General features: G+C 33.4%; 1 protein-coding gene across 1 annotated transcript in view; it reads left to right on the top strand.

The window, feature by feature from the left end:
* The window catches only part of LOC142338082 (uncharacterized), a 185,825-nt gene that overhangs the window by 119,220 nt on the left and 51,329 nt on the right, over positions 1–15,276 (top strand). The window contains exon 17 of the mRNA XM_075387713.1: positions 12,836–13,036. Within this exon, the coding sequence (XP_075243828.1) occupies positions 12,836–13,036 (201 nt within the window). The remainder of the gene's footprint in view (positions 1–12,835; positions 13,037–15,276) is intronic.

Raw genomic sequence — 15,276 nt, 5'->3', positions numbered from 1 at the left:
TTATTTTCTCACTTTCTTTTTTCACTTTTTTTTCACGTTCTTTTCTCACTTTCTTTTCTCACTTTCTTTTCTCACTTTTTTGTTCTCTTTTTTTGTTCACTTTTTTGCTCACTTTCTTTTCTCACTTTCTTTTCTCACTTTCTTTTCTCACTTTCTTTTCTCACTTTCTTTTCTCAGATTCTTTTCTCACTTCCTTTTCTCACTTTCTTTTCTCACTATCTTTTCTCACTATCTTTTTTCACTTTCTTTTCTCGCTTTCTTTTCTCATTTTCTCTCCTCACTTTCTTTTCTCACTTTTTTTGCTCACTTTTTTTGCTCACTTTCTTTTCTCACTTTCTTTTCTCACTTTCTTTTCTCACTTTCTTTTCTCACTTTCTTTTCTCACTTTCTTTTCTCACTTTCTTTTCTCACTTTCTTTTCTCACTTTCTTTTCTCCCTTTCTTTTCTCACTTTCTTTTCTCACTTTCTTTTCTCACTTTCTTTTCTCACTTTCTTTTCTCACTTTTTTGTTCTCTTTTTTTGTTCACTTTTTTGCTCACTTTCTTTTCTCTTTTTCTTTTCTCAGATTTTTTTCTCACTTCCTTTTCTCACTTTCTTTTCTCACTATCTTTTCTCACTATCTTTTTTCATTTCTTTTCGCACTTTCTTTTCTCATTTTCTCTCCTCACTTTCTTTTCTCACTTTCTTTTCTCACTTTTTTTGCTCACTTTTTTTGCTCACTTTCTTTTCTCACTTTCTTTTCTCATTTTCTTTTCTCACTTTCTTTTCTCACTATCTTTTCTCACTTTCCTTACTCAATTTCTTTTCTCACTTGCTTTTCTCACTTTCTTTTCTCACTTTCTTTTCTCGCTTTCTTTTCTCACTTTCTTTTCTCACTTTCTTTTCTCACTTTCTTTTCTCACTTTCTTTTCTCACTTTCTTTTCTCACTTTCTTTTCTCACTTTCTTTTCTCACTTTCTTTTCTCACTTTATTTTCTCACTTTCTTTTCTCACTTTTTTTTCAGTTTTTTTGTTCACTTTTTTGCTCACTTTCTTTTCTCACTTTCTTTTCTCACTTTCTTTTCTCAGATTCTTTTCTCACTTCCTTTTCTCACTTTCTTTTCTCACTATCTTTTCTCACTATCTTTTTTCACTTTCTTTTCTCACTTTCTTTTCTCATTTTCTCTCCTCACTTTCTTTTCTCACTTTCTTTTCTCACTTTTTTTGCTCACTTTTTTTGCTCACTTTCTTTTCTCACTTTCTTTTCTCACTTTTTTTTCAGTTTTTTTGTTCACTTTTTTGCTCACTTTCTTTTCTCACTTTCTTTTCTCACTTTCTTTTCTCAGATTCTTTTCTCACTTCCTTTTCTCACTTTCTTTTCTCACTATCTTTTCTCACTATCTTTTTTCACTTTCTTTTCTCACTTTCTTTTCTCATTTTCTCTCCTCACTTTCTTTTCTCATTTTCTTTTCTCACTTTCTTTTCTCACTATCTTTTCTCACTTTCCTTACTCAATTTCTTTTCTCACTTGCTTTTCTCACTTTCTTTTCTCACTTTCTTTTCTCACTTTATTTTCTCACTTTCTTTTCTCACTTTTTTTTCAGTTTTTTTGTTCACTTTTTTGCTCACTTTCCTTACTCAATTTCTTTTCTCACTTGCTTTTCTCACTTTCTTTTCTCACTTTCTTTTCTCGCTTTCTTTTCTCACTTTCTTTTCTCACTTTCTTTTCTCACTTTCTTTTCTCACTTTCTTTTCTCACTTTCTTTTCTCACTTTCTTTTCTCACTTTCTTTTCTCACTTTCTTTTCTCACTTTCTTTTCTCACTTTATTTTCTCACTTTCTTTTCTCACTTTTTTTTCAGTTTTTTTGTTCACTTTTTTGCTCACTTTCTTTTCTCACTTTCTTTTCTCACTTTCTTTTCTCAGATTCTTTTCTCACTTCCTTTTCTCACTTTCTTTTCTCACTATCTTTTCTCACTATCTTTTTTCACTTTCTTTTCTCACTTTCTTTTCTCATTTTCTCTCCTCACTTTCTTTTCTCATTTTCTTTTCTCACTTTCTTTTCTCACTATCTTTTCTCACTTTCCTTACTCAATTTCTTTTCTCACTTGCTTTTCTCACTTTCTTTTCTCACTTTCTTTTCTCGCTTTCTTTTCTCACTTTCTTTTCTCACTTTCTTTTCTCACTTTCTTTTCTCACTTTCTTTTCTCACTTTCTTTTCTCACTTTCTTTTCTCACTTTCTTTTCTCACTTTCTTTTCTCACTTTCTTTTCTCACTTTATTTTCTCACTTTCTTTTCTCACTTTTTTTTCAGTTTTTTTGTTCACTTTTTTGCTCACTTTCTTTTCTCACTTTCTTTTCTCACTTTCTTTTCTCAGATTCTTTTCTCACTTCCTTTTCTCACTTTCTTTTCTCACTATCTTTTCTCACTATCTTTTTTCACTTTCTTTTCTCACTTTCTTTTCTCATTTTCTCTCCTCACTTTCTTTTCTCACTTTCTTTTCTCACTTTTTTTGCTCACTTTTTTTGCTCACTTTCTTTTCTCACTTTCTTTTCTCATTTTCTTTTCTCACTTTCTTTTCTCACTATCTTTTCTCATTTTCTTTACTCACTTTCTTTTCTTACTTTATTTTCTCACTTTCTTTTTTCACTTTTTTTCACTTTCTTTTCTCACTTTCTTTTCTCACTTTCTTTTCTCACTTTCTTTTCTCACTTTCTTTTCTCACTTTTTTGTTCTCTTTTTTTGTTCACTTTTTTGCTCACTTTCTTTTCTAACTTTCTTTTCTCACTTTCTTTTCTCAGATTCTTTTCTCACTTCCTTTTCTCACTTTCTTTTCTCACTATCTTTTCTCACTATCTTTTTTCACTTTCTTTTCTCGCTTTCTTTTCTCATTTTCTCTCCTCACTTTCTTTTCTCACTTTTTTTGCTCACTTTTTTTGCTCACTTTCTTTTCTCACTTTCTTTTCTCTTTTTCTTTTCTCACTTTCTTTTCTCATTTTCTTTTCTCATTTTCTTTTCTCACTTTCTTTTCTCACTATCTTTTCTCACTTTCTTTACTCACTTTCTTTTCTCATTCTTTTCTCCCTTTTTCCTCACTTTATTTTTTCACTTTCTTTTCTCACTTTCTTTTCTCACTTTCTTTTCTCACTTTCTTTTCTCACTTTCTTTTCTCATTTTCTTTTCTCACTTTCTTTTCTCACTATCTTTTCTCATTTTCTTTACTCACTTTCTTTTCTTACTTTATTTTCTCACTTTCTTTTTTCACTTTTTTTCACTTTCTTTTCTGACTTTCTTTTCTCACTTTCTTTTCTCACTTTCTTTTCTCACTTTCTTTTCTCACTTTTTTGTTCTCTTTTTTTGTTCACTTTTTTGCTCACTTTCTTTTCTCACTTTCTTTTCTCACTTTCTTTTCTCACTTTCTTTTCTCAGATTCTTTTCTCACTTCCTTTTCTCACTTTCTTTTCTCACTATCTTTTCTCACTATCTTTTTTCACTTTCTTTTCTCACTTTTTTGTTCTCTTTTTTTGTTCACTTTTTTTGCTCACTTTCTTTTCTCTTTTTCTTTTCTCAGATTCTTTTCTCACTTCCTTTTCTCACTTTCTTTTCTCACTATCTTTTCTCACTATCTTTTTTCATTTCTTTTCGCACTTTCTTTTCTCATTTTCTCTCCTCACTTTCTTTTCTCACTTTCTTTTCTCACTTTTTTTGCTCACTTTTTTTGCTCACTTTCTTTTCTCACTTTCTTTTCTCATTTTCTTTTCTCACTTTCTTTTCTCACTATCTTTTCTCACTTTCCTTACTCAATTTCTTTTCTCACTTGCTTTTCTCACTTTCTTTTCTCACTTTCTTTTCTCGCTTTCTTTTCTCACTTTCTTTTCTCACTTTCTTTTCTCACTTTCTTTTCTCACTTTCTTTTCTCACTTTCTTTTCTCACTTTCTTTTCTCACTTTCTTTTCTCACTTTCTTTTCTCACTTTCTTTTCTCACTTTTTTTGTTCACTGTTTTTGCTCACTTTCTTTTCTCACTTTCTTTTCTCACTTTCTTTTCTCACTTTCTTTTCTCACTTTCTTTTCTCACTTTCTTTTCTCACTTTTTTGTTCTCTTTTTTTGTTCACTTTTTTTGCTCACTTTCTTTTCTCTTTTTCTTTTCTCAGATTCTTTTCTCACTTCCTTTTCTCACTTTCTTTTCTCACTATCTTTTCTCACTATCTTTTTTCATTTCTTTTCGCACTTTCTTTTCTCATTTTCTCTCCTCACTTTCTTTTCTCACTTTCTTTTCTCACTTTTTTTGCTCACTTTTTTTGCTCACTTTCTTTTCTCACTTTCTTTTCTCATTTTCTTTTCTCACTTTCTTTTCTCACTATCTTTTCTCACTTTCCTTACTCAATTTCTTTTCTCACTTGCTTTTCTCACTTTCTTTTCTCACTTTCTTTTCTCGCTTTCTTTTCTCACTTTCTTTTCTCACTTTCTTTTCTCACTTTCTTTTCTCACTTTCTTTTCTCACTTTCTTTTCTCACTTTCTTTTCTCACTTTCTTTTCTCACTTTCTTTTCTCACTTTCTTTTCTCACTTTATTTTCTCACTTTCTTTTCTCACTTTTTTTTCAGTTTTTTTGTTCACTTTTTTGCTCACTTTCTTTTCTCACTTTCTTTTCTCAGATTCTTTTCTCACTTCCTTTTCTCACTTTCTTTTCTCACTATCTTTTCTCACTATCTTTTTTCACTTTCTTTTCTCACTTTCTTTTCTCATTTTCTCTCCTCACTTTCTTTTCTCACTTTCTTTTCTCACTTTTTTTGCTCACTTTTTTTGCTCACTTTCTTTTCTCACTTTCTTTTCTCATTTTCTTTTCTCACTTTCTTTTCTCACTATCTTTTCTCATTTTCTTTACTCACTTTCTTTTCTTACTTTATTTTCTCACTTTCTTTTTTCACTTTTTTTCACTTTCTTTTCTCACTTTCTTTTCTCACTTTCTTTTCTCACTTTCTTTTCTCACTTTTTTGTTCTCTTTTTTTGTTCACTTTTTTGCTCACTTTCTTTTCTAACTTTCTTTTCTCACTTTCTTTTCTCAGATTCTTTTCTCACTTCCTTTTCTCACTTTCTTTTCTCTATCTTTTCTCACTATCTTTTTTCATTTTCTTTTCTCGCTTTCTTTTCTCATTTTCTCTCCTCACTTTCTTTTCTCACTTTTTTTGCTCACTTTTTTTGCTCACTTTCTTTTCTCACTTTCTTTTCTCTTTTTCTTTTCTCACTTTCTTTTCTCATTTTCTTTTCTCATTTTCTTTTCTCACTTTCTTTTCTCACTATCTTTTCTCACTTTCTTTACTCACTTTCTTTTCTCATTCTTTTCTCCCTTTTTCCTCACTTTATTTTTTCACTTTCTTTTCTCACTTTCTTTTCTCACTTTCTTTTCTCACTTTCTTTTCTCACTTTCTTTTCTCACTTTCTTTTCTCATTTTCTTTTCTCACTTTCTTTTCTCACTATCTTTTCTCATTTTCTTTACTCACTTTCTTTTCTTACTTTATTTTCTCACTTTCTTTTTTCACTTTTTTTTCACTTTCTTTTCTCACTTTCTTTTCTCACTTTCTTTTCTCACTTTCTTTTCTCACTTTCTTTTCTCACTTTCTTTTCTCACTTTTTTGTTCTCTTTTTTTGTTCACTTTTTTGCTCACTTTCTTTTCTCACTTTCTTTTCTCACTTTCTTTTCTCACTTTCTTTTCTCAGATTCTTTTCTCACTTCCTTTTCTCACTTTCTTTTCTCACTATCTTTTCTCACTATCTTTTTTCACTTTCTTTTCTCGCTTTCTTTTCTCATTTTCTCTCCTCACTTTCTTTTCTCACTTTTTTTGCTCACTTTTTTTGCTCACTTTCTTTTCTCACTTTCTTTTCTCTTTTTCTTTTCTCACTTTCTTTTCTCATTTTCTTTTCTCATTTTCTTTTCTCACTTTCTTTTCTCACTATCTTTTCTCACTTTCTTTACTCACTTTCTTTTCTCATTCTTTTCTCCCTTTTTCCTCACTTTATTTTTTCACTTTCTTTTCTCACTTTCTTTTCTCACTTTCTTTTCTCACTTTCTTTTCTCACTTTCTTTTCTCACTTTCTTTTCTCACTTTTTTTTCTCACTTTTTTTTCTCACTTTCTTTCCTCACTTTCTTTTCTCACTTTCTTTTCTCACTTTATTTTCTCACTTTCTTTTCTCACTTTTTTTTCACTTTTTTTGCTCACTTTCTTTTCTCACTTTCTTTTCTCACTTTCTTTTCTCACTTTCTTTTCTCAATTTCTTTTCTCACTTTCTTTTCTCACTTTCTTTTCTCATTTTCTTTTCTCACTTTCTTTTCTCACTTTCTTTTCTCACATTCTTTTCTCACTTTCTTTTCTCATTCTTTTCTCCCTTTTTCCTCACTTTATTTTCTCACTTTCTTTCCTCACTTTCTTTTCTCACTTTATTTTCTCACTTTCTTTTCTCACTTTTTTTTCACTTTTTTTGCTCACTTTCTTTTCTCACTTTCTTTTCTCACTTTCTCTTCTCACTTTCTTTTCTCAATTTCTTTTCTCACTTTCTTTTCTCACTTTCTTTTCTCACTTTCTTTTCTCACTTTCTTTTCTCACATTCTTTTCTTTTCTCACTTTCTTTTCTCACATTCTTTTCTCACATTCTTTTCTCACTTTCTTTTCTCACTTTCTTTTCTCACTTTCTTTTCTCACTTTCTTTTCTCACTTTTTTGTTCTCTTTTTTTGTTCACTTTTTTGCTCACTTTCTTTTCTCACTTTCTTTTCTCACTTTCTTTTCTCAGATTCTTTTCTCACTTTCTTTTCTCACTTTCTTTTCTCACTTTTTTTTCTCACTTTCTTTTCTCACTTTCTTTTCTCACTTTCTTTTCTCACTTTCTTTTCTCACTTTCTTTCCTCACTTTCTTTTCTCACTTTCTTTTCTCACTTTATTTTCTCACTTTCTTTTCTCACTTTTTTTTCACTTTTTTTGCTCACTTTCTTTTCTCACTTTCTTTTCTCACTTTCTTTTCTCAATTTCTTTTCTCACTTTCTTTTCTCATTTTCTTTTCTCACTTTCTTTTCTCACTTTCTTTTCTCACTTTCTTTTCTCACTTTCTTTTCTCACATTCTTTTCTCACTTTTTTTTCTCACATTCTTTTCTCACATTATTTTCTCACATTCTTTTCTCACTTTCTTTTCTCACTTTCTTTTCTCACTTTCTTTTTTCACTTTTTTGTTCTCTTTTTTTGTTCACTTTTTTGCTCACTTTCTTTTCTCACTTTCTTTTCTCAGATTCTTTTCTCACTTCCTTTTCTCACTTTCTTTTCTCACTTTCTTTTCTCACTTTTTTGTTCTCTTTTTTTGTTCACTTTTTTGCTCACTTTCTTTTCTCACTTTCTTTTCTCAGATTCTTTTCTCACTTCCTTTTCTCACTTTCTTTTCTCACTATCTTTTCTCACTATCTTTTTTCACTTTCTTTTCTCACTTTTTTTTCTCATTTTGTCTCCTCACTTTCTTTTCTCACTTTTTTTGCTCACTTTTTTTGCTCACTTTCTTTTCTCACTTTCCTTTCTCACTTTCTTTTTCACTTTCTTTTCTCATTTTCTTTTCTCACTTTCTTTTCTCACTATGTTTTCTCACTTTCTTTACTCACTTTCTTTTCTCATTCTTTTCTCCCTTTTTCCTCACTTTATTTTTTCATTTTCTTTTCTCACTTTCTTTTCTCTTTTTCTTTTCTCACTTTCTTTTCTCACTTTCTTTTCTCACTTTCTTTTCTCACTTTCTTTTCGCACTTTCTTTTCTCACTTTCTTTTCTCACTTTCTTTTCTCACTTTCTTTTCTCACTTTCTTTTCTCACTTTATTTTCTCACTTTATTTTCTCGCTTTCTTTTCTCACTTTTTTTTTCACTTTTTTTGCTCACTTTCTTTTCTCACTTACTTTTCTCACTTTCTTTTCTCAATTTCTTTTCTCACTTTCTTTTCTCACTTTCTTTTCTCATTTTTTTTCTCACTTTCTTTTCTCACTTTCTTTTCTCACTTTCTTTTCTCACTTTCTTCTCTCACTTTCTTTTCTCACTTTCTTTTCTCACATTCTTTTCTCACTTTCTTTTCTCACATTCTTTTCTCACTTTCTTTTCTCTTTTTCTTTTCTCTTTTTCTTTTCTCTTTTTCTTTTCTCTTTTTCTGTTCTCACTTTCTTTTCTCACTGTTTTTCCTCACTTTTTTCCCACACTTTCTTCTTTCACTTTCTTTTCTCACTTTCTTTCCTCGCTATCTTTTCTCACTTTCTTTTCTCACTTTCTTTTCTCATTTTTTTTCTCACTTTCTTTTCTCACTTTCTTTTCTCACTTTCTTTTCTCACTTTCTTTTCTCACTTTCTTTTCTCACATTCTTTTCTCACTTTCTTTTCTCACATTCTTTTCTCACTTTCTTTTCTCTTTTTCTTTTCTCTTTTTCTTTTCTCACATTCTTTTCTCTTTTTCTTTTCTCTTTTTCTGTTGTCACTTTCTTTTCTCACTGTTTTTCCTCACTTTTTTCCCACACTTTCTTCTTTCACTTTCTTTTCTCACTTTCTTTCCTCGCTATCTTTTCTCACTTTTTCCTCACTTTCTTTTCTCACCTTCTTTTCTCACTTTCCTTTCTCACTTTCTTTTAGCACGAATTTAAGATTACGTCATATGACGTCATCTACTGTAATAGATTGTTAATGTTCACCTCCAATTATGATGGAGGTAGATTGGCCAAGTCCTTCACTTGGAAACGTTTGGACTTTTCATCTCCAGCTTTCGCGCTCCCAGTTGGTCGGCATTTGCAGCACATGTAATCCCCTCGGGGCTTTCAGCTGTAAGTGCCGCAGCTCTTTTGAGTATGGGGGAGATGAATCGTTCATTCGTGTTGGGGTGTTGGACTTGGACTTTATAGGAAATTTAGGAACATAAAATGTGACCTCGAAAGATGCGATTTTTTTCGAAAAATTAGGATTTTATTCTCATCCGCTCTTCACCTGTTTTACCGCACCTTAAAAATGTAGATTAATGTTTGATGTGAGTTGCGCTCTGCCAACATGTAGAATTTCGTTATCTGTACAAGTCTTAGCGGTACTTAAATATGCAAAATAGCTCAGCCAATTAAGTCTTTAATCAAAAAATTGGTGTTACTTGGGGTAATATACTAAACCAAACACATCGGTAACGTAACGTAATACCTGTGGCTTTTGAACGAGGGGCATGGCTTACAGCCCGAGCTGGTACGAAAAAATCTCAATTTTAAACTTATTTTTTAAGTGATTTTCTTGCGATGCTTTTGCGGGCCTGCTAGTTTGAATTAAATTAGGGTGAAAGGAACTCATATTTGTAATAAAGTTCCCTAATGAAAGGACTTCTGCGCAATGAATTTTAACAAGCTTTATTAATTTTTTGCTAAATGTTTTTTACATAGCTTTTTGAGCGGCGTTGATACCTTTTCCAGCTCATATCTGTATCTGTTTCTATCTCTACTATATGGCAGGCAAGTCTATTCTTTCGCAGCTATTCCGACAATCTGCAGGCTAAGTTACTAGTTGTTTTCTGTTTTTGTTGTTCTTCCTTTTTTTCTTCGATCGTGGCAAGTTTCTTAGGACCTGCAATTTGTCTTTTGAGCATTCTGTTACTCTTATTTGCTTGAAGGAAATTATCCTTGGTTTTGTGTGCCCTGGTAATATTGGAAGATTCGTTTAATTTCTCTAATTTTTAAATTCAAGTTGTTCTTAAGAGCTTCTTTCTTTAATAGCCGCACAGTGATAGCTGGTGCTATTATTGGCCTTTTCTTCGTTTTTTTTATTTTGTCAAGATTTTTGTTACGACCATATGACGTCATAACCACTTCAAATCTGCTTTTTGTTCATTCGTTTATGCAATTTCAACTGAAGTGCGTGACGTCATTTTTTGCGTTTGGTGGAGCGAGTTTTGTTCCTTCGCGTGATTAAATTTTTGGTCACACGTGACTTACCTCGCTCTCAAAAATGACTTCCTCTTTTTGAAATTGACTTTTATTTACTTTAATTCAAAGAGATAAGGTCAAGTGAATGTGTGTCAGTCTACTCTAAATGAAGGTTGTTTGAGAGCAGCTAATACAGGCAGCAATAACATACAGATTCGTTATCAAAATGTAACATCTCAGCCTTCAGTGAACAGACTAGTTTTTTTGGTCTGTCTTTTTTACTGTTTTTTAGACTGCAGATCTACAAAGCTATTGCGGCTATTTCTGGCAATCTGCCAGCTATGTTCATGAATTGACTTCAAATGTTATATAATTTCGCATGGGTGATTTCAGTTTTTAGTATGTATTAATTATTTGACAGGGTAGTGTTTGTTTAGCAGAGACGGCTCTTCGAGGCGTTTTCGGAATTCTTCTGGATATGTTTTCTTAAGATTCGTTCACATGGTGTCATAATTTTTGAAGTCAAATTGAGCTGATGATTTCTGTCACGCTGAAACATGAAGTTACCTTTTCTTGTCAATGAGAAGTCAAATTGGAGTTGTGATCATAGTCACGCTGAAGTAGTAAGAGGACCTAATATTGAGTAATTGTAAGGCATGATTTTTCTGAGTGCTCTTTAAATTTAGCTGAGAGAATGTTGTTTACACATGTTTTCGGTTCTCCAGAGCAGGTTTTGTTTCACGCGCAGCCATTTAGCTGCACTTGTGTAAACCCCTCAAAAGGCAGCGAATGGTTTTCAAAGTCTTTGACGCTATTTGCCATAAAAATGATTGTTTTTGGATTTTGCCTGTTTTTGTCGTTCTTTTTGTTTTGTTTAGTCTCATCAATGGCTCTATTGAGGTATGTTTAAATTATTTTACCGATTTGAGCTGAAGTTAATGGTTTTAACGACATTGACACTAACTGTTTTCGAAAAAGTAATAGCGATTGTCTCGTTTTCCATCTCTTGTTGATCCTTTTTGTTCGGTAACTTAATGTCATAATGCACAGCTATGAGTGGCTCTCCTATGAGTCCCATTTTCGGCAATTTAAAGGTTTTCTCCATTTTCTCCCTTTATAGTTTTCTGTTGTTCTGTTACCTAATCTCAATAATTATCGTTGTCATTGTTTTTAAGGCATATTTAAGTTTATCTAGTATTTTAAATTAACAGCTGCTTTTTTAACGACTTTGACACGACTGGTTTCCGAAAGTTATTCGAGCTTTTTTGGGTTATGAGTTTTTGTAATTGTTTTTTTGTTGTCATGTCGGATAGTCTCATTATTAATTGTTCTTATTTGCTCTCCAAATAGGCATAATTGGATCTATATAATGGTTTAGGTTTATAGCTAATAGTTGTTTTCAACAATTTTTGAGCTTTTGTTTGTTGCCAGCTTATTGCTACCTTTGTTGAGTGCTCCGTCAATTGTTTCATTAAAGTTGATATATTTTCTCTATTAGTAGATAGTGGAATAGATGTTGAAACGTTCAAGTTTTATTTGCGTATTTCGTTGACTTTGATGCTATTTTTTTTCAATGACATTCGTAAAGATTGTTTTTTTGCAAAATTTCGTTTGTGTTGTTGTTCTGTTTCGTCGGCAGTGGTTTTCTACAAAGTTGGTGTTTGCTGTAATTTCTCTGTTAAAGTCTTTTGAGGTTGGCTTGTTGGGAGTAATAACTTAGATAGAACTATTTTCCCGAAAAGTAATAAAATAAGAATTTTCTGATGTTTGTAGCGTTTTGTTTACTTTCGTGGATGTCTTAGTTTTTTTACAACTCGGAGAGGCGTATTGAGATTCTGCAGATTTTTTTTATCAGAAAGCAAGTTTGTTCATGACTTGAATTTTGACTTCTTTATGTTCGCGCATTTACTTCCGTTTTTGATTGTTGACTTCTGTTTTCGAACATTGGACTTTAACAGTAGCTTCGTTTGTAATGTATAGTAATTAGGAACTGCTGGTAATGTTCAAGGTGAAGAGGTCATTTTGAGATTTTTTGTTCCTATATAAATCACCCCTAATTATCTAAACTACACCACACAAACCCCCCCACCACCCACGCACCCCCTGATCAACTTACCCCCACCTACCCCTACCGCCTCCCTTCACCTAGCTACCCCCCACCTACCCCCTCCCCGCCAACTACCCCAGCACTACCCATCTCCACAACCTATCTACCCACCCACCTCACCTAGCTCCCCCCGCACCTAAAAAATTGTCGGCGTTTTTAAAACACTTTAATGTGGTGTTGGGCTAGTTTTGTTTTTTTTCTCTTGTCTATTTTGATGTTTTGATTTCGGTAAGGTTAGGATAGAGATTATAATGAACGACGATTCGAAGCGTTTCCGGTATTCTACCGGCTATGTTATTGTTATCATAGTCTGCTCTTTCAAGGAGGCTGATATTGCTGGTTGTCTTCGAATGCTTTATTTCTTTGACTTGTATTTCAGGACTGATCCTGCTGTCTTTTTTGTAGACTGTTCTTACACATTTTTCATGACTTTGATATTCCAAATGGGATAAACAGGCAGCGCCCTGTGGGCATTAAGTTTCATTATGGGCCATGGCTGGTTTTAGTAGTCGTTCAAGTGCTTAGAGTGCTGCAGCTGCTGGGAAGGCCATAATTCAAGGTTAAAATGTCAATTTTGGGGATTTTTGAGACCAAAATGGCGGAATTTTTCACGGTTTTTCATAATTTTTTGTTTGGGCAAACTAGAATAGATCTCCAATGATTTCGTTATATTTCCACGTTTTTGTCAATCTTTGAGCCACAACGAAATTAATTTTTTCGTTCTTTCTAAATGGTTGTCGTCAGATGCAATTGTCCTGCATTATATACACCTTCCAAATTAGTTAGAGTTCCAAATTTGCTGTTCCAAACTTGACAGGACTGCTAAAGATTATTTTTTTTTAGAATTGAGTCGTAAGGCGGAGCAGTGCCAGATGACTCTGGTACCGATTCCTTTGGATCCGTTTGCAGCCAATGGTGGAGACAAGGGAGAAGGAGGAGGGGGTGGAAGTGAGATGAACAAACTGAGTCCCCTCTGCAAGCCATGCTTTATCAAAGTGGACATGACCGACTTGCTCCCTTTAATCTCCCTTTCTGTTAGTCAAGGTATGAGCCCTCATTGACTTATTAGTTTGTCAATTTAGTAGTTAATTCCCCTCGAAAGAAGTTTGAAGCAGTCGTAGTGATTTTCTTGTTTGACTTCTTGATTTTTTTGTATCTAATTTGCTATCTCTGTCAGAATTTTATGCTGCTCAACTGAATTGGCGACAGTTCACTACTAAAAACCAGATCAAATTTGCGCCAAAATTGGTTATCATTTTTCTCTATAAAAGTTTCAGTGGATTTAAATTAAAACAGGGGGTGGGGCATCAGCCGTGGTTTGCACAGAAAGTGATCTAACCCACCAAATAACTGTTTAAGTGAACGAAGTTTGAAACAATTCTCGTAACCCATGTAATCGTGTGTCTTTTTCAATAGCCGCACAGCGATAGCTGGGGCTATTATTGGCCTTCTCTTGGTTTTTTATGACTCGCAGAGGAGTATTGGTTTTCGTAAGGTTTTTTTTAACCGGAAGTACTAATTGTTCAGGCGGCGTTTTGACCTAATAGTGAAAGTGAGTAAAATTGCCGTGACCTAAATTTTTCTGAGCGAGAAATTTTTTGTTCATGCGTTGCGCTGATTGATTGACTTTTTAATAGCCGCCCTCATCTTCTCAGCCGGCTATTATAGCGCTCCTATTTTTTTTTACTTCGTCGAACTTTTTTTCGCTTTACCATTTTGCCGCTTTTTCGACATTTTGCGTGAAATCTTTTTGACTTCTCTAGGCTAGTTTCTCTCTTCTGTCATTCTGTTCGAAGTCCTTTTAAACAGCAGCTGCTCAGCAAAGCAATTAAAAATGAAGAGAGTCGGTATAAAACATTCAAAGTCAGAAATAGAAACTGGATAAACCCATAAAGCCCATTTTTAGATGCCCGGTACTTGAACTTGTTCTCATAAGTCTTAGTTACTGTCTATAATGCTTGTTAGTATTGATACTAGACCCTGTAGACTCTCGCTGAGAGACAGAAGTACGTTATGTTCAACTACGAAATGCCATCAAAATAAATCAGACTTAAAAAATGTTTTTGTACAAAAATCTTTTTTTTTTCAATTTCTTCTATTCTTTCAATCCCAATCATGCTTATTGTTATCAACGGTGGCTATTTTCCGGCGATCTGCCGGGTATGTTTAATTTTGAAAAGAGTTTTTGAGGGATTGGTGCATATAAATGAAAGTTTTTAGCCGTTTTTTAGTTAATTTGGCCCAAGTTTTGTGACTTGGCTTTTTGTAGAAGTAAATTTTGGTCCATGCCGCATGAATATGCAGCCATCTGAAATTGATGCTACAATGTTTTTGAGAGCCTAAAAATGCCTTAAAGTACACAATTGGCACATTCGCTCAATTTTTTTGGTCAATTTTCGGATTTTTTCATTAATTTCTTCGTTTTTGGGTCCTGTGGTACATGAGTACTACACCTATAGACAATCTCACTTTATGATGTAGTAAGTTAATAAATCCTTCATGCACGTCTTAACATTGTTAATCATCTGCAATCGTCCGACGATTGTCACTTATGTTTAAAGTTGACTGGTACCACGCACTAATATGCAGACTGCCAAATGGTTAATTGCAGTTCTGCCTTATCTAGCATTGAATACAGTTGTGCGTTGACGAATTTCTTTTCGATTACAAGTTTAGATCACCTTCACATAGAACGAGTATCACATGGCGCAGTCAGCGCAAAAGGGAAAGACAATACTAGGTCATGAACCATTCTGGGAAAAACCCAGTTCAAACCCACCAATACCATGGGAAAAGTGGAGAAGTCAGCTGAAAATGGCCCTCGTCGCAAAGACAAATATTGAATTTGACGACCTCCTAAGAGAGAAACCGACGACAGTCATTTATCCCCCGGAACCCGTAGATGAACAACCAGTACACAACTCAACCCAAACGATGGAGAGGGAGAGACTTACAAGATACAATCAGGCAGTAGCCAAATCGAAAAACGATGGTTACCTAATTGACAGAATAGGGGTGCTGTTCGGCGACAAGCCATGGGACATTGCCCATAAGAGAGCAAAATCAATGGTTTACCTGACCATTGCAATCGAAGGACGCAGAATGCATACCAGAAATACCCCCACACCAACGTCGAGAACATCACGACACAGCAACTGTGGGAAGAACTGGAGTTGACGTTCATACGACCACGAAACGTCACATTTGACCGTTACCTATTGCTCACAAGACTCCAACAAAAAGGAGAAACCGTGGAACAATTCCATTTTGCTCTAAGAACCCTA

Source organism: Convolutriloba macropyga, chromosome 4 (assembly GCF_964194025.1).
Source record: "Convolutriloba macropyga chromosome 4, txConMacr16.3, whole genome shotgun sequence".
In the NCBI taxonomy this organism is placed as follows: domain Eukaryota; kingdom Metazoa; phylum Xenacoelomorpha; order Acoela; family Convolutidae; genus Convolutriloba; species Convolutriloba macropyga.
The sequence above is the reverse complement of the archived record's forward strand: the minus strand, read 5'-3'. Positions and strand labels throughout refer to the sequence as shown.